Source organism: Oryctolagus cuniculus, chromosome 2, assembly GCF_051225735.1.
Source record: "Oryctolagus cuniculus isolate XC-2025 breed Fujian yellow rabbit chromosome 2, ASM5122573v1, whole genome shotgun sequence".
Taxonomy (NCBI): Eukaryota; Metazoa; Chordata; class Mammalia; order Lagomorpha; family Leporidae; genus Oryctolagus; species Oryctolagus cuniculus.
Window position 1 is genome coordinate 182,604,196 of NC_142868.1, and position 25,029 is coordinate 182,629,224.

The 25,029-nt window shown below is 47.1% G+C and overlaps 1 protein-coding gene and 1 long non-coding RNA gene across 6 annotated transcripts in view; one reads left to right on the forward strand and one right to left on the reverse strand.

Annotated features, from left to right (window-relative positions):
- DNAJC27 (DnaJ heat shock protein family (Hsp40) member C27) overlaps positions 1 to 24,443 on the forward strand; it is a 37,234-nt gene extending 12,791 nt beyond the window's left edge. For 4 of the 5 annotated variants that reach the window (XM_002710075.6, XM_089326740.1, XM_089326739.1 and 1 more), the window contains 4 exons: positions 10,824 to 10,988; positions 11,563 to 11,685; positions 17,254 to 17,414; positions 21,166 to 24,443. In XM_002710075.6, the coding sequence (XP_002710121.1) occupies positions 10,824 to 10,988; positions 11,563 to 11,685; positions 17,254 to 17,414; positions 21,166 to 21,298 (582 nt within the window). In that variant the 3' untranslated portion in view covers positions 21,299 to 24,443. Of the gene's footprint in view, positions 1 to 8,057; positions 8,641 to 10,823; positions 10,989 to 11,562; positions 11,686 to 17,253; positions 17,415 to 21,165 lie in introns of those variants that run through there. The other variant, XM_089326741.1, reaches the window with a different exon arrangement.
- Positions 17,121 to 21,170, reverse strand: LOC138848663 (uncharacterized). The gene is made up of 2 exons (XR_011386746.2): positions 21,004 to 21,170; positions 17,121 to 17,497 (listed from the first exon to the last, which is right to left on the reverse strand). It is a non-coding gene; the product is annotated as an uncharacterized LOC138848663 (long non-coding RNA).
- Positions 24,444 to 25,029: the final 586 nt, after the last annotated feature.

The window sequence follows — 25,029 nt, forward strand, 5'->3', positions numbered from 1 at the left end:
CATGGGGTTTACTTTTCCCTTTATTTTGGGTTCTTGAGGTAGGACCTCCGGTTACTGATGTGCGTCTCTGCTTCTCTAATCTGTGCATTCACTGCTGCAGACTTCCTTCTCAGCAGGGCTTTAAGGGTATCTATCCACCAGTGTTGATGTACTGTATTTTTATTTTCATTCAATCAAGTGAATCTTTAATTTTCATGGAGACTGCCTTATGGATTACTTGCAGGGGTATTGTTTAGTTTCCAAGCATTGGGAGACTTTCCTGTTATCTTTCTGTTGTTGATTTCTAGTTTGACTCTGTCGTGATCAAAGAACACACTCTGTAATTCTTTGAAATGTGTTGAGGTCTGTTTCATGGCCCAGGATATGGTACATCTTGATATTTGTCTCATGGGCTCTTGATAAGAACGTGTCTTATGCTGTTGTTGGACAGAATATTCTGTAAATATCTGTTGTTTGCTTTGGGTCAGTGGTGGTGGTGAGTCCTTTTCATGCTGGCTGATTTTCTGTTTAATTGCTCAGTTCCTGAAAAGGGTGTTAATGTTTCAGACCAAAATTATCAATTTGTCTATTTCTCCTTTTGGTCTTGTTGGTTTTTGCTTCACATGTTTTGTGACTCTGCTGTTGGTCCATATACATTTAGGATTGCTGTATCTTCGTTACATGGTTTTATCATTAGATAATGCTGGTGTCTACTTTATTTGATTTAGTTATTTATTTGAGAGAGAGAGCACTCAAAGCACTCCCATCCTCTGGTTCACTCCCCAGATACCTGCCATGGCTATGGCTGGGCCAAGGCTGCAACCAGGAGCTGGGAACACAATCTCCCACATGGGTAGCAGGGACCCCACTACTTGAGCCATCACTGCTGCCTCCCAGGTTCTTTTTTATTATTATTATTTTTATTTGACAGAGTTATAGACAGTGAGAGAGAGACAGAGAGAAAGGTTTTCTTTCCTTTGGTTCACTCCCCTAATGGCCACTACAGCCAGCGCTGCACTGCGCTGTGCCGATCCAAAGCCAGGAGCCGGGTACTTCCTCCTGGTCTCCCATGCGGTTGCAGGGCCCAAGCACTTGGGCCATCCTCCACTGCCTTCCCGGGCCACAGCAGAGAGCTATACTGGAAGAGGAGCAACCGGGACTAATACCTGGCACCCCAACAGGGACTAGAACCCCGGGTGCTGGCGCCACAGGCAGAGGATTAGCCAAGTGAGCCACGGTGCCAGCCCTCCCAGGTTCTTTATTAGCAGAAAGTTAGAATTAGCAGCTGAAGCCAGGTATCAAACCCAGGTACTCCAGTGTGGAAAGTGGGGTCTTAACCACTGGGGTAATGCTCACTCCCAATTTTATCTGATGTTAATGCAGCCACTTTTGCTTTCCTTTGATTGATGTTTACATGATACATCTATTTCTATAATTTTATTTTCAACGCTAATGGAGATGATTTTTATAGACAGCAAATAGTTGGATCACCTTTTAAAATCTGTTATACCAATTTCTTTTTTTTAAAAAAATGTATATTTATTTATTTAAAAGGCAGAGTTACAGAGCAAACCAGGGACAGTAGAAGTTGGGGAGGGCGTAGTGGGAGAGATCTTCCAACTGTTGATTAACTCCTCAGATTGCCTCAACAGCTGGGGCTAGGCCAGGCTACAGCCCAGAGCCTGCAACTCCATCCAGTTCTCCCACATGGGTGCAGGGGCCCAAGGACTTGGGCCTCTTGCACTGCTTTTCCCAGGCACATTAGCAGGGACCTGGATTGGATGTGGAGCAACCAGAATCCTGACCAGCGCCCATATGGAATTCCACCAGTCCAAGCAGGAGCTTAACTGGCTGCACCACAATGCTAGTCCCCTATTATACCAATTCCTTTCTTTTAATTGGTATATTTAGACCATTTACATTTAATGTAATTATTGATACATTAGGATTTAAGTTTGCCATTTGTTTTTGTTTAATTCTTTATTTTTTAATTTCTCTTTTTTATTTATCCTACTTTCTTGTGGATTACTCGAACTCTTTGAATTTCATTTTGATTTGGCTGTAATGTTTCTGAGTGAATCTCTGGATTCAGCCTTTTCAGTGGATGTTATAGTTAAATTATATAGCATCACCGTCTACTGGTTTTACTTTTACAGTTTGAGTGTAGTCATCTTTCTTTCCTTGAGTTTCTCTCATCATCTTCCCATTACAATATTATTGTCTCAAATGTTTTCTTTATATACGTTCAGAACTGCATCAGAGAGGCCAGTGTTATCATGTGGTGAGTTAAGTTACTGCCTGTCATGCCAGCATCCCATATGAGTGCTGACTCGAGTCCTGGCTGTTCCACTTCTAATCCAACTCCCTGCTAATGTGCCTGGGAAAGCAACAGAAGATGGCCTGTATGTTTGGGCCCCTGGCACCCAGGTAGGAGACCTGGTTGGAGTTCCAGGCTCCTGGGTAAGACCTGACCCAGTCCTGGCCGTTGTGGCCATCTGGGGAGTGAACCAGTGCATAGAAGACCTCTCTTTCTCTGTCTCCTGCTCTCTCTCTGTAACTCTGCCTTTCAAATAAATAAGTAAATCTTCAATTAAAAAAAAAAAAAACACATCAGAGCACCTTAGTGTTTAGTTTTTGCACTGTCAAACAATCTATAAAACTTGGGAGAAGGAAATCCATTAGGTTCCCTATATTTTTGCTTACTCTGTTCTTTTATCCTTAATGTTCCAGGGTTCCTTTTCATATCCTTTCTGTTCTGAAAATGTCCTTTAGCCCTTCTTTGAGAGCAGGTCTGCTAGAGACAAATTTTCTTATTTTTTTAAGTTTTTTTTTTTCCTTAAGCTTTTATTTATTTGAAAGGCAGAGTTACAGAGAGAAGAGGAGAGACAGAGAGAGAGAGAGAGAGAGAGAGATCATTCATGCACTGGTTCATTCCCTAAATGGTCACAACAGCTGGGGCAGGGCCAGACCAACGGGTGCCCGTATGGGAGGCCGGCATTGCAGACTAAGGTTTAACCTGCTATGCCACAATGCCAGCCCCGCTTCCAGTATTTTTCTGGGGTAGGCATTCTGGGTTGATGGTTCTTTTCTTTCAGCACTTGAAAAATATTAGGCCTCTTGCTGGTGGCCTCCATGGTTTCTGGTGATTCATCTATTCTCATTCGAAATGGGTTTGTTTCCACATGGGAAAGGTGTCTTTTTCTCTGGCTCCTTTCAAGGTTTTTCCTCTGTCTTTGGTTTTTAGAGATTTAATTGTGATCTGTGTTGGCTTGGATTTCTTTACTTCCTGTGTTTTGCAGGTCTGCTGTTGGGTCCATATCCGGGTATATTATTTCACCACTGTATGGCATTCCTCTATTTTCTCTGCTCTGACATCTACTTGATCTAAGGTTAAAATGCCTGTTTGGGATTTTCTCAGCTTCTTGATTCTGTAGGTTTATGTTTCTTGCCACGTTTAGGAAGTTGTCAGCTATTATTTCTTTGAGTATCTTTTTCAGCTGCATCCTTTATCTCTTCTCCTTCTTTGGATTCTGATCTTTTGTTTTAACCCAACAAATCCTTGTGATGTCCCTGAGGCTCTATTCATTTTTAAAAATTAGCAAATTAATTAATTTATTGAAAGAGAGAGAGAGCTCTTTCAGTTGACAATTCATTCCTCAAATGCCTGTAGTGGCTGAAATGGGGCCAACACAAAGCCAGGAACTGAGAACTCAATCCAGTCTCCCACATGGGTGGCAGGAACCTTGCTACTTGAGATCATTTTTTGACAAGTCTTTTTATCTGTCTGTTGTTCAGATGAGATCATTCTTATTGTTACTGTTCTGCCTGCTGCCTCACTGATTCCACTGTCCCCTCTGTTTGCTGTTGAGGCCAACCTCTAAGTGATTTACTGTGGTTTAATCTACTGTACTGTATTTTATCTTTTTTTTTTTAAGGATTTATTTATTTATTTGAGAGGCAGAGGCAGAGAGAAAGAGAGAGAGAGAGAGGTCGTCCATCCGATGCTTCATTTCCCAGATGGCTATGATGGCCCAGGCTGGGCCAATCTGAAGCCAGGAACCAGGAGCTTCTTCTGGGTCTCCCACACGGGTGCAGGGGCCCAAGGACCTGGGCCATCTTCTACTGTTTTCCCAGGCCATAGCAGAGAGCTGGATCGGAAGTGGAACAGCCAGGACTTGAACCTGCTTCCATAGGGAGGCCAGCACTTCAGGCAGCGGCTTTACCTGTTCACCACAGTGCCGGTCCCTATTATATTTTTCAGTTCTAGAATTTCCCCTCTGCCTTTGCTGGAGTAGGTGAGTGGGGTGGGGGTGGGGAGTTAGTTTGTTCCGAAGTGGATTCTTTTCTGGAGTGGAGTCTGGCTGAGCTGCCCCTTGGGCTGCACAGTGCAGGCTTTTGTTGGGGTTCCTTGTACCACACCCACTGGCATTTCCAGTTGTCCTGCAGCTCCACATCTTAGATATGTGAAGCCCCAAACAAGCAAGCAAATAGTGAGGAAATAAAACCCGGAAACTCACCACCATGTCATTCCTTGGGTTCCAAAGGTCTAGCTTGTCTCCATCTTCTTTCTACCTTTTTAAAGTAAAAAAAAAACAAAAAAACCTTACATATAATATTCAAGATTTTTATTTGTACTCAGCAGGAGAAATAGAAATAGTACAAAACAAAATCTTTAATGGCTAGATAATCTTCTATCTTATGAATATACCCAAATATGTACATAACATGAATTCCTTTTAAATGTGAAACCTTTTAGTATGTTAAATCAATTTCACAAGCACCGAGTGCCGTCAGTGAAAAAAGCACAGAGCTCTAGCTGATCACAAATTCGACATAGGTTCTAAAGACCGGACGTGCTCATGTGAATTTTAGATTTCACTCAAATCATGTAGGTGGAGAGTTAGAAAATGGCTGAAAATGAATGTGGCCCAGGCCTCTGCTCACTGTGAGGTTTCTTTCTGCAGTACTCCTGATCAGTGGTCATGTTTCATTCACAAATATCTGTATGCCAGTTTTTGTATTAGACACTGGAAATGCAGAGTCCCTTCTCCTCGTGAAGTGCCATTGTGTTAGAGAAGCTGCATATTAAACAAATGACAGAATTCTTGGGAGCACTCAGTGTCCAGCTCTGACTTGTCTGGGTGGTCAGGGAACCCTGTTGCAGGAAGCAGCATTGAAGCTGAGAGGCGATGGGGAAGTATGTAGGTATACCCAGTGCAGTTTTGAGTGGTGCACATTGTCGGAGTGTGCAGAATGAGCATCTCTCATGATGGAGTCGTGAGCTAATCTGTCATGGTTAAAACCTCTACAATGGGGGCCAGCACTGTGGTGTAGTGGGTTAAGCCACTGCCTGCAGTGCTGGCTTCCCATATGGGTGCCAGTTAGAGACCCGGTTGCTCCACTTCTGATCCTGCTCTCTGCTATGGCCTGGGAAAGCAGTGGAAGATGGCCCAAGACCTTGGGCCCCTGCACTTGCATGGGAGACCCAGAGGAAGCTTCTGGCTCCTGGCTTTGGATCGGCTCAGCCCCAGCCATTGCAGACATTTAGGGAGTGAACCAGCGGATGGAAGGCCTCTCCCTCTCTCTGACTCTGCCTTTCTCTAATTTTGCCTTTCAAATAAATAAATAAATCTTAGAAACAAAACGAAACACAAAACCTCTACATCAGCAGCTTCTTCGTGAAGGCTGCCTTCTTTTGACTTCCACCATCATTCTGGCCTTGTTTTTAGAAGCAACACAGACTGAGTCTGTGCATCTACAGTAAAGCCTTTCTAATGTTTCTGAGTCTGCCCTTCTCCAGCTAAAGCATTTTTTATTCCTTCCATAGCCAGACCTGCCAATATCCTTTGTGGGTAATTTCTGGTTTGCTGATATGGGGCTGAGAACTGAATTCAACATTCCAGATCCTTCCTTACTAGCGGAAAACACAGCATTTCTGCTACTGTCTCTCACCAGACACAAAGATCCTGTTAAGGCAGCCTGCAATTGCAGTAGCTGTTTTTCAACAGCTTATAAAAATAGAAGTATAATTAACAGAAGCTTCTTGAAATCACTCCTTCACTGAGATAGCCTTGATCTGTCCTTTTTTTCAAGTATTTGGTGTCTGGCGCAAACCCTGCTTTTGTGACAACAGAGCTGTTAGTGTCATTCTAAGCCCCAGGCGGCACAGAGTCTGCCGCTGCCCAGCACACCCCTGGTAAAGCCCACAGCCGTTCCCAGGCTCCCCACTTCTTGATGTTCTTGGTGTCTCCTCCATCCAGGCTTCCCCTGTCACCAGCGCTCTGCAGAGGCAGGACAGATAGCAACCTCAGGGCAAATGTAGGGGGAGCTGCGGGGGGAATGACCTGCCTCTTACTGCCAGCTTTGCCTCCACGGGGCACCCAGTGAGGTCTGGGCTCGAAGGTCTCATAGAAACTTTCTGGGGCCTCAGCGACATTTAACTAACAGCTTTCGTTAGCCTACAAACTAGTTTGCTTTAAGAAATGATCCCTATTCCCTTAGCATCCTATGTAATGAAAGTTGGCTGTGGCAGATCTACCAGGGCTACCATTAGAAAGCCATTTCGGGGGCCAGCTCTGTGCTGTGATGTAGAAGGTTAAGCCTCTCCTGCAGTGCTGGCACCCACATGGGCACTGGCTCAAGTCCCAGTTGCTCCATTTCCAGTCCAGCTCCCTGCTGATGCACCTGGGAAGGCAGCGGAAGATGGCCCAAGTGCTTGGGCCCCTGTACCCATGGGGGAGACCCGGAAGAAGCTCCTGGCTCCTGGCTTTAGCCTGGCTATTGCAGGCTATTTGGGGAGTGAACCAGCAGATGGAAGATCTCCCTCTGTCTCCTCTCTTTATATCTCTGCCTTTCAAATAAATAAATAAATAATATATATATAATTTATATAAAGAAATTTGTATAAAGAAAGCCATTTTGGGGGACTAGAATAATGTACCTGTCAGGAACCAATGAGGCATCTGCTTTGACTTTTTCATTTTACAGAAGAGGAGGAAGCTAAGGTTTGGGGTAATGTTCACAATTCTGTAGCTAAGCCCAGATTTGAACTTGAGTCCTTGAGAGAGAAAGCCATTGAGCTTGCTTAATTCTGTTTTCACACACAGATCTCCCTCTGGGGAGCATGACATGGATTTTGTAATTCTTCCTTTTCCCTTTTGGCCTCTACATTTATTTTCTCCTGTGGCATGTGGCACCTCTTGATTAAACAGTGATCCCAAACACTTGTATTGGCAAGGCCCTGTGGGTGACATGGAATGGATGTGCTAAGATGCATGCTTTCATATTGCCTGTGGGCAAGTGGGGAAGACAGCTAGGTGTGCTGCTACCTGTGAACTGGGCTGGAAGTCTTAAGAGCATTGGTAGAAGTGCAAAGGACTGTGGTCTTCTGGGGCCCAGAGGCTACATGGGGTTTGACAGAGGTAGGCGGTGAGTTAGATGATGGGGAGAGGGCAAAAAAGGTCCCACACAAGACATAGTGTTATAATTAGTTAGCAGTAAAGAGGTGTCTGTCCCCAGATGTGGTTAGGAAACTAAAGGGCAGGTTTGGGGAAAGAGATTATCCAGTTTGAAGATTAGAGCATAAATGGAGGGTAAGACTGGGAAGGTTGGAGGAAGCACTTATCAGAAACTTTTTTTAAAAAAATTTATTTTTATTTATTTGAAAGATGGAGTTACAGAGAGGGGCAGAGATAGAGAGAGAGGTCTTCCATCCACTGGTTCACTCCCCAGATGGCCGCAACGGCCGGAGCTGCGCTGATCCAGAGCCAGAAGCCAGGAGCCTCCTCTGGGTCTCTCATATGGGTGCAGGGGCCCAAGGACTTGGGCCATCCTCCACTGCCTTCCCAGGCCAGAGCAGAGAGCTGGACCAGAAGTGGAGTAGCCGGGACTAGAACCGGCGCCCATATGGGATGCCGGTGCTTCAGGCCAGGGCTTTAACCCGCTATGTCCCAGTGCCAGCCCCGATTAGAAACTTTTAACTTCATTTTTTTAAAGACTTACTTATTTGAAAGCAGAGTTACAGAGAGAGAGAGAGAGAGAGAGAGAGAGAGAGAGAGAACTCTTCCATCTGCTGGCTCACTCCCCAAATGGCCACAACAGCCAAGGCTGAACCAGGCTGAAGCCAGGAAAAAAGAGCTTCTTCCAGGTCTCCCACGAGGGTGCATGGGACCAAATAATTGGGCCATCCTTTGCTGTTTTCCCAGGCACATTAGCAGGAAGCTGGCTTGGAAATGGAGCAGCCAGGACTCAACTGGCACTCACATAAGAGCTGCAAATGGTGACTTCACTGGCTACCACAGCACCAGTCACTTAGACTTCTTTTTAAAGAGTTTGACCTTTGGAGGACTGGCAGTGGACAAACACTGAGAACATTTCAGCCAGAGCTTTATGAAAATAGTTACGTTTGCTTAGCAGTCTTCCTAGGGCATTGACTTACAAGTTTCCTGGCAGCGGTGCAGCCAAACGATGACTGGAAATGAGAATGGGATGGAAGAGATCCGTACAAGAAATGTGCCAGAGCTGGTTTTTCCAGGACTGTTTGAATCTGGTAAACAGAAACAGAAGAGCAGAGGTCAGAGGTCACACCAGACTTTTGGCCCAAATGACTGAGAAGGATGCTACTTTCATGACCAGTGTTCAGCGAAGGAAAGGCTTAAGACAGTAAGTCAAGGACCTTCTGTTGTATACACTGCATGTGAGATTCCAACAGGCTGTTCCACTGGCAGAGTCCAGTGGTGACTAGAAAAGCAGGTTTGGAGCCAGTGCTGTGGCAGTGAGTAAAGCCGCTGCCTGGTGCCAGCATCCCATATGGACGCCAGTTCAAGTCCCAGCCACTCCACTTCTGATCCAGCCTACAACTAAAATGCCTGGGAAAGCAGCAGAGGATGGCCCAAGTACTTGGGCCTCTGCACCCTTGTGGGAGCCCCACAGGAAGCTCCTGGCTCCTGGCTTTGGGTTGGCCCAGCTCCAGCCATTGCAGCTATTTGGGAAGTGAACCAGTGGATGGAAGATCTCTTTCTGTGTCTCTCCTTCTCTCTCTCTGTTTCTCTCTGTAACTCTTTCAAATAAATGAATAAATCTTAAAAAAAGGGTGGGGGAGAGTCTGGCACTGTGTCATAGTGGGCTAAGCCTCTGCCTGCAGCACCAGCATCCCATATGGGAGCCGGTTTGAGTCCGGGTGCTCTACTTCTGATCCAGCTCTCTGTTATGGCCTGCAAAAGCAGTGGAGGATGGAGGATGGCTTGGGTCCTTGCACCCACGTGGGAGAACCCGAAGGAGCTCCTGGCTCCTGGCTTTAGATCCGTCCAGCTCCAGCTGTTGTGGCTGCTTGGGGAATGAACCAGTGGATGGAAGACCTCTCTCTGTCCCTCTCTCTGTAACTTTGCCTTAAATAAATAAATAAAATCTAAAAGAAAAAAGAAATGCATGTCTGAAATCTGAGATGAGGACTCATGTTGGAGAGTCTCGCAGTTGAAACTGTGCAAGTGGTTGATGTTGCTGGTTGGAAGGAAGGATTCAGAAAGAATGGAAGAGAGCTCAGGGCATTTGGGAAATGAGCCAGAGTAAGAGCAATGGAGAGAAAAGGAGTTGATGGAAGAAGGACAATTTGAAACCTGGAGGGTGTGATGTATGGGAGCCCAGGCGGCCAGAGCCTCGGGGAAGGATGCCCACTGTTAACTACAGCCCAGGGCTAAGGAAAGGAGCAGGCACACTGCCTGTCGTCATCATTTTAAGTCCTTTCTGGTGATTTTGGTTTTAATTGTAGGGAACAGCTTCTTAGGTTTCTGTGAAGGAGCAGGCAGTCCCATTCCTGGTCTAGGTAGCAGGTATCAGAAACACCCACCAGATGTGTTTAGCAAGCTGTCTTCATTGGTCACTGCAGAGCCAGTGTGCGTCTGAGCGTGTCCTGGGATTTTGTGGAAAGGACATGTAACAGATGGATGGTCTGTGGCAAGGTTCTTGCTGGAATTTTGACTCCCTTCCTGCAGCCCCTTCTATCAGTGCTGCTCACCCCCGCCCCCAACCCCTTGTTGCTTCTGCCGCTTTGGTGTGCCCTGTTCTTCTTGGCTGCCTGTCCCAGCACTGTAGATTGGCCCAGAGGCGAGTTGCCGTTTCTAATGTAACAGCCAAGACAACGCGAGAGTGAACGCAAGGAAGAGAGAGAGAAGACACTGGTACGCTCTGTTTCCCAGGCACCATGCTGAATGCTTTGGCCTTCTTCGTCTTGTGTAATCGGCACAGTGATGCTGTGAAGGGAGTTGTGTTATCCCCCCTTCCAGATAAGGAAACTGAGGCTCAGAGATGGTAATGACCTGCCCTAGGCTGTACGATTAGGAAGTGTGCGCCCACATGCGCGTGGCCCCGGGCTGTGCCCGTTTCCCTTCCTTCCTGCCGGGGCTCTGAGTGTGGGGTTCTGGATTTGGGGCAGCGACCCGAGAGGGAGGCTCTGCCTGGCTGTGCTGCTTGTGTGTGAGTGGCTGTACCCACGGCCCGCACCTGCGCCGCTGTTGCCTCAGTTCTTTTCACTTGTTCTCTCACCTTGCTCGTTCTTCCTAAGGAGAACTTTATGTAGTGTGTTCTTTCATGGTCGCACAGTAGCAGTTCAGGACTGATGGCCTCCGGGCAGTGGGACAGGAGGTGAGGAAGGCTGGGAGAGGAGGTCATTGCTTTCCGCACTAATAGATTTCTTTTCTATTAGTTACTCGTTTTATAAAAAGTCCTCTAGAGACCAGTAGACACTGAAATACGGCAGATATTGTGAATAAACAGAGCAACTTTGCTAAGCTAATGAACTCACAAAGTCACGCAGCCTCCATCTCACGCGTGTGTCCTCTTGTCTGAAGGTCCGGAACGAGTTTTACAAGGACACCCAGGGGGTGATCCTGGTCTACGACGTGGGGCAGAAGGACTCCTTTGATGCCCTTGATGCGTGGCTGGCAGAGATGAAGCAAGAGCTCGGGCCTCATGGAAACATGGACAATATTATATTTGTGGTGTGTGCCAACAAGGTAACTGCTCTGACGGTGATACGTCACGTTCTGAGGGAAGGCTGCGGCTCTGCGTTTGGGGACAAATACAAAGATTACTTATTCTGTAATAGAAGAATCAACCACCTTTTGTTCCTCAGACAAAAGACAAAGGAAAACCAAACTCCAAACCTCGTATATCCAGATTTTATCTCCTTTTCCCCTGGTGCCGTACTTGGGGAAGGGTGCTGGTGACTGAGCAGCAGGAGAGATGGAGCCTAATAACCCCTTTCTTACCTAACTAGGGGTGCGTGGGGGGTATGAAAATGGTGGTCCCTGGGGAATGGTAGATGTTAGGAAGCCGCTCTCACAGAGTGAGTGGCAGCTATTTCCCAAGAAAGTAAAAAGTGCTGTGGTCCCAGAAAAAGCTCAGTGTTTCCCAGAAAATCAGCCTACAGTCAGTAGTTTACATTCAGTATTTTTAGTCCCTTTTAGTCCTGATAGTCTTACACACTGGCGCTGGGGTTCATTAAGGAGGCTCTGTCTCAGTAAAGGATTGACAGAGGCCTCACTGGGACAAGGCTGGAATCCTCTCTGCCACAACTGTCTGTTTCAGATCGACTGTGCCAAGCACCGCTGTGTAGATGAAAGTGAAGGGCGCCTTTGGGCTGAAAGCAAAGGGTTCCTGTACTTCGAAACTTCGGCACAAACTGGAGAAGGAATCAATGAGATGTTCCAGGTAACCCAGCATTTGGTTGTTTTAAGGTTTGTGTCTAGGCCAACCATGCCAATTTGTAGTTCAAATTATAAGAAGCAAGAAATAGGAGTTTCTCGTTAGAATAACCTCTTCACAAACAAGCTGGTGAGAGAGAGCGTGCATGTGTATGAGAACGATATGGCTTCTGTCTGTTTAGACGAGACCTGGATGATCATCAGTATCACCTGAGGACATTCTTCAAAACACAGACTTTCAGTCTGGAGATTTATTAGAGCTTAATGTCGCAATAGAGCCTTAGAGTCTGTAGTTTGAAAAAGTTCTCCAGGTGATTCTGAAGATCAGTTGTTTAACAATAGTTATTATACTGCTTACGTGGAACAAAGATTTTCTTCAAAACCACCTTTAGTTAGTGGTGTCACATTTGTATGCATAGTAAAATGGAAGCAGTGCTATGGCAAACAGCTTTGCCACAGCTAATCTAATCCTATCTCACAGCCCACAGGGATGCGTTTAGAGAACAGGAGGCCACCATTGCAGAATCCAGCTATTTACATGTGAAAATGAGGTCTCTCCAGCCAAACAGGCAACAGAGGGATGTGTTCTCGTTGCAGTCTGAATAGGTGGTCACGTCTTAAAAACCTACTAATCTGGAGTAACGTTAAGGAAGAAAGCTTTTTAAAACAATAAGTTATAAAGTCAGCTCTTTAATTATAGATACATTTGGAAGTAAGGGTGGCATGAATAATGTATTTTCTTCCTATGAATATATCTGATATTTTGGGAATTTTTAGCATTTCAAGTAGTATAGCTTATACTATAAAGAGCTGTTCTTAATTACTGAGTAGGATTGTATTTCATCTTTCATGCTGAATTTCCTTCTCATAAGATGGCACTCCTCCTACTAGAAGACAGGTTTCGTCTTTGACTGACAGGCTGAATTCGGATCAGCAGCTTCTCTTCCAGGATCAGAAAAGGTTGATGTTGGCTTGTCATGGTTTCTCTTCTTCTCAGTACACAGGCCTATCTGAGTTTGCACCGCTGTCTGTGCAATGATTCTTAACCATTTGGGTGGTATTGTACAATCTGGAGAGATTTACATGTCTCATCTCATTTGAGACTCAACAACAATGTGTGGCAGGTGTTACTCTCATTCTGTGTAAGAGAGTCTCAGGGTAGAGAGTGGCTTGTCCGGGGTGCGATAGCTGGGGTTACCTCTCTTTCAGCACTTTACAAACATCAGGCCCTTCTCTTCTGCTGATGTTACGTCCCATGAGGCGTCAGTGTCCGTTCTTACTCTTATTCTCTCTCTACACAATGACCTTTTCTTCTCGCTGGTTCTTTCAAGAGTTTCTCTTTATCCTTGGTTTTCAACAGCTGAACTGCGATGTGCTAAGGTGTGGTTCTCCTCACGTGTGCCTTATTTCGGATTTGTTGAGTTTCTAAGATTGGTAGTTTGGTGTTTTTATTTTACTATTATTTTTTCAAATATTTTTCTTGGCCCTGTTCTCACTCCCTTTTCCTTCTTAGGTTCCAATTACATGTATGCTAGACTGTTTGTTTCTGTCTCACAGTACCTGAGGCCATGTTTATTTTTCTCTTATTTTTTCCTTCATTTTTCAGATTGCCTAATTTCTATTGATTGCACTTAAAGTTCATTGACAGTCTGCTGTTAAGCTCACCACGTACAATTTCCAGCTCAGTACTTTTTAGTTCAGCAGTTTGCATTTGGTTCTTTTGTATGGTGCCCAGTTCTCTGCCAAGATTCTCTGCCTGCTCACCCATTATATTTTCCTTTAATTCTTTGGACATACTTTCTTTTACTTCTTGGAAATAGTTATAATAGCTGTTTTAAAGTGTCTGATAACTCCAGTATTTGAACCACCTTAGGTTCAATTTCTGTTGACCATTTTTTCTCCTGTCTATGAAAAAATTTTCATATTTCTTTGAGTAGTGCTTTTTAGTTGAGCATCAGAATGTGTGGACACATTATAGAGACTCTAGATTCTTTTGTCTTTCACAGAAGAATGTAGATTTTTTTAAAAGAGATTTTTGTATTTATTTATTTACTTAAAGGGTAGAGTGACAGAGAAGGAGAGAGAGGCACACACACACACACAAACACACACACACACACACAGAAAGAGGATCTTCCATCTGCTGGTTCACTCCCCAATACCCACAACAGCCAGGACTGAAACTGGGAGTCCTAAACTGTCCATCTGAGTCTCCCACGTGGGTGGCAAGGATCCAAGCACTTGGGCCATCACCTGCTGCCTTCTCAGGCGCATTAGCAGGAAACTGAATTGGAAGCAGAGGAGCTAGGACTCCAGCCGACACTCTGATATGGCATACAGGCATCCCAAGCAGTGGCTTCCCCTGTGTGCCACCAGGCCTGCCCCAAGCTTGGGGATTGTGGTTTCAGGAGGCGACTCAACAACTGGCAGGTTACAATGAACTTGTGGGCTTGATTTTTTGCTTTAGTAGCAAGGACCTGAAGGAAACCCAAAGTAATTTCCTCGCCTTTCTAAAGTGACTCTTTCACATATCTTGTCAGTTATTGTGTTTGGATTTTGATAGGATGAGTCTAACTTGTCAGGCACATCTAGGTGCTGGGGTGTTAATGCAGTTGAAGGCAATCCCTTCCCTTTGCAAGGTCAAATTCTAGTGTCCTCAGGACAGCTCTGCCCCTGGCACCACCAGACCTCTGGTGTATTGGTTTTGTTCCCAACCCCATAGCAGCTGTTGTCTGGTGAGCTCAGGTGTGTGTAGATAAAGCCTGGCCTACAGCATACACTTAAGGGGACCTCCCACATGGACTCGGGTGCAGCTCTGCATGGCTCTGCTCCCTCCAGTGCCCTAGTCTGCAGCTTGTAGCCACTTCAGCATCTCACACTCTGATCGCCACCTTCTTAGCTTGGTGGGACTTTGTGTTCACTCAACGCTATTGATCTCTGTGACGTAATCAGGAAATGGAACTCAGGTAGGGAACCAGGTGATCTGGGGGCTCCTCTCTTAGGCAGTGTCTAGTACCTGGTGTTGTCCACTGCTGGCAAACAGTTGCTCATCTGTCCAGTTTGGTAGTGGTTTATGGCAGAGGATCTGGCCTGTACCCTTTAGTTTGTTGTAGCTGGAACTGAGATGTGAAATTGACGTGGGCTTTTGACTTCAGTCCTAGTGTTGTGTATTTCAGACCACAGCTTGTCTCTGTAACCATGTCTGTTCTGAATGTATATTCCTGCCTTGGAAATCTGTATTTCAGATGAACCCTAAGGCTAGAGGAAAATCTTACTGATCCAAAACATATCTGAGAACTGTGTTCCCTTTTGGTTGGCTGTTATCCTTTAGATTAATCTTGAGTTAGGGCTAAATAGAAAGACTAACAAAAGTATCAATACACCTTTCTGTAAGTAAGTACTTAGAAGTAGTGCTTTCCTGCTAGTTCGATGAAAGATTTGTTTTTCACTGACTTGAAAGACGCGTTATGCCAGCAAGGAGCTCAAGGGGACCCTCTTTTGTCTCCATCTCCAGTGGTTTTCCTTGGACATCCCTTCTCATACACCAAGGCTGCTCTCCTTGTTAGGTTACCAAGTTGATTTGCTGTTACTAGAGATAATAAAGACAAAACTAAAAGAAAGAGGAAATTTTTAGAAGATATTAGGAACTATAGAAGAATGTGAAAAAGAAGAGGAGGAGCTTAGAAAGAAGCTGAGAGAAAAGGAGATATGTCAGTTTAAAAGCAGCTGTAGTGTATTAACATTTTGAGTAAGGTTATCCAATAATAGTAACATTGCACAGAGCATGAAACATTGGTAAGAGGAAAAAATAGTTTTCACTTTACAAAAGACTCATAAGCGTGCAGAGAATGTGAAGTTTTCAGAAAAAGGAAAGGCCATAAGCATATGAAAAGATACTAGTTTTTATTAACATTAAAGAAATGCAGATCAACACTGTAAGATGTGTGAGAAGATGTGTAAGATGTGTAAGAAGTGTGATAATGCCTCGGCTCACCGGGCGTCTGTGCAAACAGGAAGGAACTCCCTACGCCGTGATGGGGCGTGAGCGGGACAGCCTTTCCAGACGACAGCTGTCAAGAAGTAAAGTGCACTTAGATTCTTACTCACCAGTTTTGCTTTTAAGAATTTGTCCTAAAAGCCGTAGCCCCACAAGCACACAGAGCTAGACACACACAAATATTCACTGAAGCACTGCTAGTAGTGACAAACAGGGGACACTGACTTGTCACGAGTGGGGTTGCTTAGCTGCCGGGTATATGCCCAAACGACTTCATCAAGTGTATCAAGGAGTTCCACCGTGTTCATGGCAGCACTGTCCAAGGTGTCCACAAGCAGATGAATGGACAAAGAAAATGTGGTGTGTGTGTATATACACACACACACAATGGGATACTCAGCTATAACAAAGAATGAAATTCTACCATTTGTAGCAAAATAGATGCAACCAGAGAACATTGTGTTGAGTGAAATAAGTTGATCCCAGAACAACAGATACTGCATGTTTTCCCTTATGTGTGGGAGCCAACATTTTTAAAAAGAAAAAAGAGGCCGGCGCCGCGGCTCACTAGGCTAATCCTCCGCCTAGCGGCGCCGGCACACCAGGTTCTAGTCCCTGTTGGGGCGCCGGATTCTGTCCCGGTTGCCCCTCTTCCAGGCCAGCTCTCTGCTGTGGCCAGGGAGTGCAGTGGAGGATGGCCCAGGTGCTTGGGCCCTGCACCCCATGGGAGACCAGGAAAAAAGCACCTGGCTCCTGGCTCCTGCCATCGGATCAGCGCGGTGCGCAGCGCGCCGGCCGCGGCGGCCATTGGAGGGTGAACCAACGGCAAAAGGAAGACCTTTCTCTCTCTCTCTCTCACTGTCCACTCTGTCAAAAAAAAAAAAAAAAAAAAAAAGGTCTGTATGTATCAGTATTGCTGCAAATACAATTCTGTAAAACTTTGTTTTTTACCTTTGTCAAACCAGTGGTTATGAATGTTATACTACTATTGGAAAAAAAAGACTAGAGTTGGTTAAATAAATTATGGTACAGCCATTTAGTAAGATACTGAGGGGTCACCAAAAGGAACAAAGAAGGTGTCTGTGTGTAGCCGTGAGAAGATTCCAGAATGTGTTACTACGTGTACACAAGGTGCCTAGCTGAGTATTCCCTCTGACCTCTTTTATGTAAATGTTTGAAAAGTATAGTGTATATATCCTGGTATAGTGATAGAAAATTTTTCTGGAAGGATATTCAAAAAAACATTAACAGTGATTACTGAGGAGTAGGGAGACACGACTTTCATTTCACACTGTTGTTTACTGTTTGGCTTTTTCTGACAGTGTTCATCTCTTACTTTTTCACCTCAAGTTTTCTGAGAGTAAGGCTATTTTTATTTTTAGTCTTTGTACTTGCTCTGTGTTAAAATATATGAATATTTAGATAGTATACAAAGAAAAGTCTTCCAAAGTACATATTTACTTTATTCATGACTTTGAAGAGTTATTGGAATACAATCAGAAGTCTTTGAGTTGCTGCTTGAAAGGAATTCTTATTTCCACAGTCAGTTCTACTCTCGGATGTGTTTTCTTCTTGCAGACCTTCTATGTATCCATAGTTGATTTATGTGAAAATGGCGGGAAACGTCCTACCACGAATAGCAGCGCTAGTTTCACCAAAGAGCAAGCAGACACCATTCGCAGAATTCGAAGTAGTAAAGACAGCTGGGACATGCTGGGAGTCAAGCCTGGGGCCTCAAGGTAAGCGGTGCTCTAGGACACGCAGTGCTGGGTCCCCAGAGAGACCTGGTCACCAAGGTTACAGTGCGAGCTGTCTTCCAGCGCTAGAAATATAAAGTCGCATGGGAATGCATTAAGTGGGTGATTCTGCCTCATTAGACCACCCGCATACCTAAGAACAAAGCAGAGAGCCCGGCTGCCTGCTGGAGAAGCAGGGCACGTGTCTGCAGTACAGGTACAGAGGCAGGCGCTCTGCGGCAGTCTGCTTGAAGCAAGAGCCTTGAAGCTAATGTAATCTTTTTACAGACTTACAAAAGGGGATTCTGAAATTACAGAATTTTAGAGAAGAAAGAATGTTAGCAGTCAACTTATCAAACTGTTCGTCGGGACCTGGGACCCAGTGTGGTTGAACAGATTCACGGGCCCTAGAGTTGGAGGTAGAATTGGTTCTTGACCCTGGGACAGCGTGTGTCTGTCCATCTCTGCCTCTATCTTCCTCAAAAATTCTAAAAGTTCTTCATCCGTGTGTGTAGTTAAGTTGTTCTGTTTTAGCCAAAAGAATTATTCAGGAAGAAAAGAAATATAACCACTATTCTTTGATGCTTGCTTAAAAATAAGTTATTATTCCGTATGGTAATATAACTTAATTATATAATACTACTGTTGCTACACATGTTATAATTTCAAAGAGTCTTATTTTGTGCTATAACTCCCCTCCCCACGTTTCTCCCTTCCTACTTGTTTACCTTGATTTCCACAAAGGAAAAAGTGTGTCTTGGAATTACCTTTTCAGCGCCAAAAACTCTCAGTATCTCTTCTGCATTTTGGTCTCTAGCATATCTTGGAGCCAGAAGGAAAGAGGGGATGCGGGAGGAAGACCGTTAACTAGTGCTCACTAAAGTGCCCGCAAGGTCGAGGATGCTTTAAGCGTGTGTAGGGACTCCCATGGCCTCATGAGTATAGCCACGAACTGTACCATATCTTTCAAATGTCCTTTTCAACCTTCATAATCCCATTCTAAATTCTTCTGTGTCGTCTCCAGTGGATAGTGGCTGTAGAATTAAGAAACTGTGACTCGGTCTACTTATTAATGAACTTAGAACAATATTTATTAAGGAAAAAGAAAGTTGGTTCCTTGTTTATTCACTTTGGTTCTTTGTAATCTTCCAGAATACCCTTGACCCACTGGTTCTATCAACCTAATTTTGTGCAGCATTGAGCACATTTGGGAAAAATCTTAAAACATTTTTCTCCATAAGTTGCAGAGTGTTTTGATATTTGTTCACTGCACCTGAGTGTACTGTCCTTCAACTTTAAGAAAACCTTCATCTTAGGCGGAACTCACATACTCATTTTAAACCTGAATCAGTCATGTTTCCCCAGACTTTTCCTTGAGAGACTCCCCTGCTACCTAGACATTTGAAAGGCACTTGGGGCGGAGGACCAGGCATAGCTGACCCGAATGAAGGTGGACACTCTTCCCAGGAAGCAGAGCGGGAAGAGACAGGAAGAGACAGGGTGCTGCACCCAGGCAAGGAAGAAGCCTGGCACTTCAGATGTTTTCAGGGAGGAAACCTATCATTCTTGTTGCTACGTGAAACTTATACATGTAGGGAAACGACACGTAAGCTTCAAGTTTTGTTATTTCTTTGAAAAGCAGAATGACAGATACCCCCCCATCCTTTGGTTCATTCCTCAAATGCCTGCAACAGCTGGAGCTGAGCCAGGCCAAATTCAGGAGCCAGGAACTCCTCTGGGTCTCCCAGATGGGGCAGGGACCCAAGTACTTGAGCCAACACCTGCTGCCTCCAAGATGTGCACTGGCAGGAAGTTGGAACAGAGCAGGCACTCCGGTGTGGGATCCATCCTAAGCAGTGTCTTAACATTGCACCAAACACTCATCCCCTTTACATTTTTTTTTTTTTAAGATTTATTTATTTGAAAGAAAGAGAGAGAATCAGAGAGTCAGAGAGAGATCTTCCAACTGCTGGTTCAGATGGCTTCAACATCCGGTGCTGGGCCAATCCAAAGCAAGGAACCAGGATCTTCTTCCAGGTGTCCCATGTGGGTGCAGGGAGCTAGATCAGAAGTGGAGCAGCTGGGACTTGAACCAGTGCCATATGGGATGCCAGTGCTGCAGGCAGCAGTTTACCCACTATGCCACTACACTGCCCCCCCCTTAAGATTTTTTTTAATTTATTTGAAAGATGGGAGTGGTGGTGATAGCTATCTCCCTATGTGCAAGATTAAAACAAAACTCTGGATTGTTCTATGCAGAGAAAGCAGCCAGAGCCCCTGAATGTGTGCCTGAGTCATGGAAAAATCTGGTTTTGGCCTCTCCAAGTTGGCATATAAAACTTTGCATCACATCCCAGGTACCAAAGTGCGCTCCTTATTTGGAGAACCAAGTCAGAAACCCCTGTGATAAGAAATCAGGCAGCACATCATATGTGTGCATTTAAGATGCTGGAACCCTGAGATACAAAAGGAAGGTAGGGAATAAAACCAGCCAGTGGAGGGGCCAGCGCTGTGGTGTAGCAGGTAAAGCCACCGCCTGCAGTGCCAGCATCCTGTATGGGCGCTGGTTCAAGTCCCAGCACGGTGGCATAGCAGGTAAATCCACCACCTGTAGCACCGTCATCCCATATGGTACCAGTTTGAGTCCCGGCTGCCCCACAGTCCCGGCTGCTCCACTTGCGATACCGCTCTCTGCTGTGGCCTGGGAAAGCAGTAGAAGATGGCCCAGGTCCTTGGGGCCCTGCGCCCACGTGGGAGACCCAGAAGAAACTCCTGGCTGCTGGCTCCAGATCAGCCCAGCTCTGGCCGTTGCGGCCATTTGGGGAGTGAACCAGCGGATGGAAGACCTCTCAGTCTCCCTCCCTCCACCCCCACCCCCGCCTCTGCAACTCCACCTTTTAAATAAATCTTAAAAAACAAAACAAAACAAAACAAAAAAACCATCTGGTGGAGTCTGAACTTAATCTGACGTGGGAATGGCTGGGCCCTTGGAGGAGGAGGAAGAGGAGGAGGACCGGTGGCCAGGCCCTGCTTTTGGAGGCGCTCAGTGCCTGGAGCGCTCCTGGAGCGCCGCTGGTTCGCGGTGACTGCCTCTGGAGAAGCCTGGCTGCCCCTGTACCCCGGGCTAGCGCTGACCCCTCTCTCGTTTCTTCCCTGGTCCCTGCACGCTCCCTGCACGCCTCAGCTGCCCCTCCCAGCGCCTCCCCTGGCCTCGGAGGCCTCACGTCAGCCCCTTTTCTCTCCCCCTCCTCTCCTGGGTGCATGTTTGCTCGTCCTGCCAACCCCGTTTATTATCGCTCACCTTCCCTGTTTGCTTCCACAAAGTCCTTCTCCTAAGCTGCCCTGCTCCTGCCTTGGCGATTTCGCAGCACCACTCTGTCAGGGAACACCTAGCACCTGTTTATCAAGCCGGGGCGAGGGAGTGCTTGGCCAGCCTCCTTCCCTGTGGGCACACCGGCCAGCTCTGTGCCCTCCTGGCTTCCGCCCTTTCAGAAGCCGTCTCCAGGGCGCCCTCTGCCGGCCCCAGGCCTCCATTCCTTCCGTCCGCAGAGGGGCCCCTTGCTAAGCGTTTCCCTGGCGTTTCTGTACTCACTGTGCATGGGTTACTTCCTCTGCTCTTGTATTACACGCTTACTGCCTGTGGCTTGTCTCCTAGTCTTGTAGCCCGCCCATGGGTGCCGCGGGAGACCTGGCGGGTGTCCCCACGGCCCGCGTGCGGGGCCGGGCGGCACTGACGGAGCGGCTGTCTTCACAGGGAAGAAGTCAACAAGGCGTACCGGAAGCTGGCTGTGCTCCTCCACCCCGACAAGTGCGTGGCGCCCGGCAGCGAGGACGCCTTCAAAGCGGTGGTGAACGCCCGGACCGCCCTCCTGAAGAACATCAAGTAGCAGGCGGGCACTGCAGGGTGGGCCTGGCCAGCCCTGGGCGCCGCGTGCCCCTCGTGGACACTTTCCGGAGAGCGGCGGGCAGAGCAGCGCTCGCACACGCGTCCCGGCATCTTAGCATGCAGTGCGACTCCACTCTTGGCCTTGTAGGCTCTGGGACTGCAGCGCCCGGTAGGCGCCTGGGGCGGCCTGGCAGGCAAGCTGCTTCTGTCGCAGTGCGTTCTTGGGGGGACTTTAGCCATCGGTCTGTCATTAGCGAGTTCCCGGCCGCCCTTGGGAAGTGAGGCCAGACCCATCCCGCTGTGGAGAAGCAAGCCAGTCTGGAGAGCACCTGCCCCTGGGGACCGGCAGCAGCGCCCGGACGGGAGTCTGCGGGTCACACCTGGGGGTGGTGCACACCCTGTCACGGGAGAGACCAGCCTGGCGCGGCCACGTGTGCGCTCTGACAGCCCAACCCCGCCCCCAGGCTTGTCACTCGTTCTGCATCGTTGGCCACAGGTGGAGGAGGCAGCCAGGCGCTCCCCACGCCGCCCTCTTGTTTCTCACCGTTGGCTCCCTGTTTCTCTCTGCCTCTTCCCTGCTTGCTGTTTCACACGCCCCATCTCGTCCATGTGGTTGAATCTCTGGTTTCTTGCCATGGTCTGGGCTCCCAGTTGCTAAAGAGGAATGTTCTTAAACTGTAGCCCGCGGGAAAGAGGTTCCCTGAGAGACACGGGGTCTCTGGCCACGCCTCCTCCTCGGCATACAGGGGTGGCTGGAGAGCGGGGTCGGGCCTGGCGATTCTCGCTGCACTGCAGGGCACCTCTGGCTGGTTAGCATCTTTCTTACCTCTTTGCTCTCCTTACATGACCCGTGTTTTTAGCTGTAACCAAACTGCACTAACAGGGCTTGCAAGCACGTAGGATGTTACAGTGCCGTGAGTTTTAAACAGCCAGCCCATGCTGATTGTCGGATGGGTGCGCCTGGCTCTGAGAACAGAAGCTGCCTCCTTGGGGTCCGCGCGCACTGCGAGCCCATGGGGCTCTTGCCTCTCCCAGAGCGGCTTCACTTTGCACGGCTGTACTCGGGCTGCACTGCGCTTGCTGCCAGGAACAGGGAGTGTCCATCTCTGGAACCAAAAATGAATGACCTGAGATCTGGTCTGTGACTCCTTGTGGGATTTCCCTCTGGCTTCATAACGAGCTTCTGGGTCCGTGGGACTCCAAGCCCAGGTTGCTTGGAACCTAACTTTTGCTCACAGTCCTCAGCATGCCTCAAACAGAGCTGTTCTCAGAACACAAGGCCAGAAGGATCACAGATGGTGATGACAGCCCAACCTGACGTGACAACACTGAGTACGTGACCGTGTGAGCCTGGTGCCGTTCGTACTGTTATTAAATATAGGGGGGCCTCAGAAGTTCATGGAAAATGTGTATTGTCTGCAAATTCCCCTTTTCCGTGAACTTTTTGAAGCCCCTCCTGCTGACTGGTCACCTCATTCACCCACAGTGAGCAGATGACCGGCCAAGCAGACTCCCGGGCCCCGACCTCGTCCTCCGGGTGACTGCGCGGGGCTCTTAGGCCCTGGGACTCCACACCTTCCCGACTGCCGTAAAGGAGGGCTACACTCAGCTTCATTATGCAAGAGGAGTAGTAAAGTTAAAAAATTGAGCTCCAGGGGCCTAGAATTCTCATTTCCATAATCCTTAAAAGACAGAATATTAAGAAATAGCAAAGCATGGTTTGCAAGAAAAATTGTTCCAGTACTAACTTCATGCAAAACTTTACAGATCTCTATGCATTAACTTAAATTCTTGGTGCAAAACATGGACATTGTAGTTCAGCCTGATTAAAACTTGTGCCAGTTGGGATTTTAAAATACATCAGTGAAAAAATCAACTAGCAGAATAATTTCAGTGACTGAAACAACTTTTATAGAGAATCTTGCTTTAAAAACACAATGAAAAATTTTGAGCAGCAATTATTTAAAAGAAGTAGCAGCCTCGTCTTCCATATGGCGAGTCACCAGGAGGTAACAGGTTTTCGACGTGTTGGAAATCCTGGAGGCGTTTCCCATTGCCGGCCCAGCCCACCCAAGCACTTTACAACGCACCCTCCTTCTGTTTCTTCCTTTTTGTGCCTTCTTTTGAATTGGTATCTCAACTGTCAGTATTGTGTTTACGTTGGCATTGTCGTCGTATTTCCTCACGTAAGTGTGTACTTGGTTTTGTGAGCCTGGACACTGAGAAGTGCAGACCTGAGGTGTCCCTGTGTCGCCACCCACGACGAGTCGCTGTCATTCTGCAGACTGCACACCATTCTTCAAGTCTTAGTTAACCTCAGGACGCTTAACTAGTGTGATCTCATGTATTGAATTCTCCACCGGTAATATTTCTGTCTGCCTACCAGCTAGTTCCTAATGAGCCATAGATGAGGGAGCTGGGAGGCTGACGGACAGCCCGAGTCAGCCGCCAGCGCAAGCTCCGAGTCGGTCAGGAAGGAGCTGTCCCTCGTAGAGGGCCCTCGGGGGCTCGGGTAAAGGGGACGGGCAGCCAGGAGCAGGTGGCCTTTTGAGCGACAGCGCTGTCTCCCAGCAGTGCCAGTGCTCCCGCCCCGGCACCCCTCCAGCTCACTCTGAGTCTGCTGATGCTTTTGTGAAACTCTTGAAAATGAATTTAGCTGCAAGACAGAGCTAACCACCTTCCACTGTCAGCTTTGCAAAGCCACGCGTGGCCCATATGTCTCATAACTGGTATTTAGCACAATTGTAGGCACAGGTAACACTGTTTATGCGTTGTTTTCCATGAAGCATTTCCAGAGACGACAAACGCTTACTCGTGTGTGTGGGTTGTGAGATTGTGTCTGACAAGCAGTGTGATACTGAGCTGTGCAATAGAGGCCCTGCGGGCGAGGTGGCTTTGTTGGAAAGTCTTGGCTTGGGCTGGCTTCCCACGGTGGCTGCTCCCTGGGCATCCCTCCCCTTTGACTGTGAATGCAGAGTCTGTTAAACAAACGAAAAAACCCTTTGCTCTTACAAGGTAATTTACATATTTGCTTTCTTTGGAAATAACTGAAAATGTTAAATCTACCACTTGTTTATGTCTTATATACAGAGTGTCATATGTATTTAAGTTGTGTATTTTTATAAAGTAAAGCCAAATATCAAGCATTGTTCTGTGGGCTGCATTTATTGTTAGGAGTCTTCAGTGTGGAGCGTGGCGGGCTGGAAGCCAGTTCAGGCCCCAGCAGCCATGCCTCTGGGTGAGACAGCTTCCCTTTGCAGTCAGTGGGGTGGAGGAAACTGTTCATGGCCCATCAGGCTGGCCTAACTTTTTTGAGTTTTGATAAAACGCTTCTTATCCCTTAAAGAAGATACTGATAGCACGTTTGCCTTTCTAATTCGGATGAAATGGTTGCTGACTCATTTTAATGGTGCGGATTTGGCTGACTGACGTAACAGTTCACTTAACCTGTCCCCGGGCCCAGGAGCTGAGTGAAGGGTGTGCAGGCCCAGGTCACGCAGGCCGGCAAGCAAGCGCTTTCCTTTCATTCTCAGCGACAAATTGTGACACGTATGCAGAGGTCGCAGCTCTGCCCGGTGCTCCAGCCTCCTGACGGCAGCCCAGGCCTCTCTGGGGAGCTGCTGTACCCTGCTAACATCCTCTAGAGGGGAGACAGGTTCCAAAGGCTCAACTCCTCCTGTGACCCATGCCTGTGACTCCTGTGCCTGGGTGGGAACGTGACCCAGCCTCGAC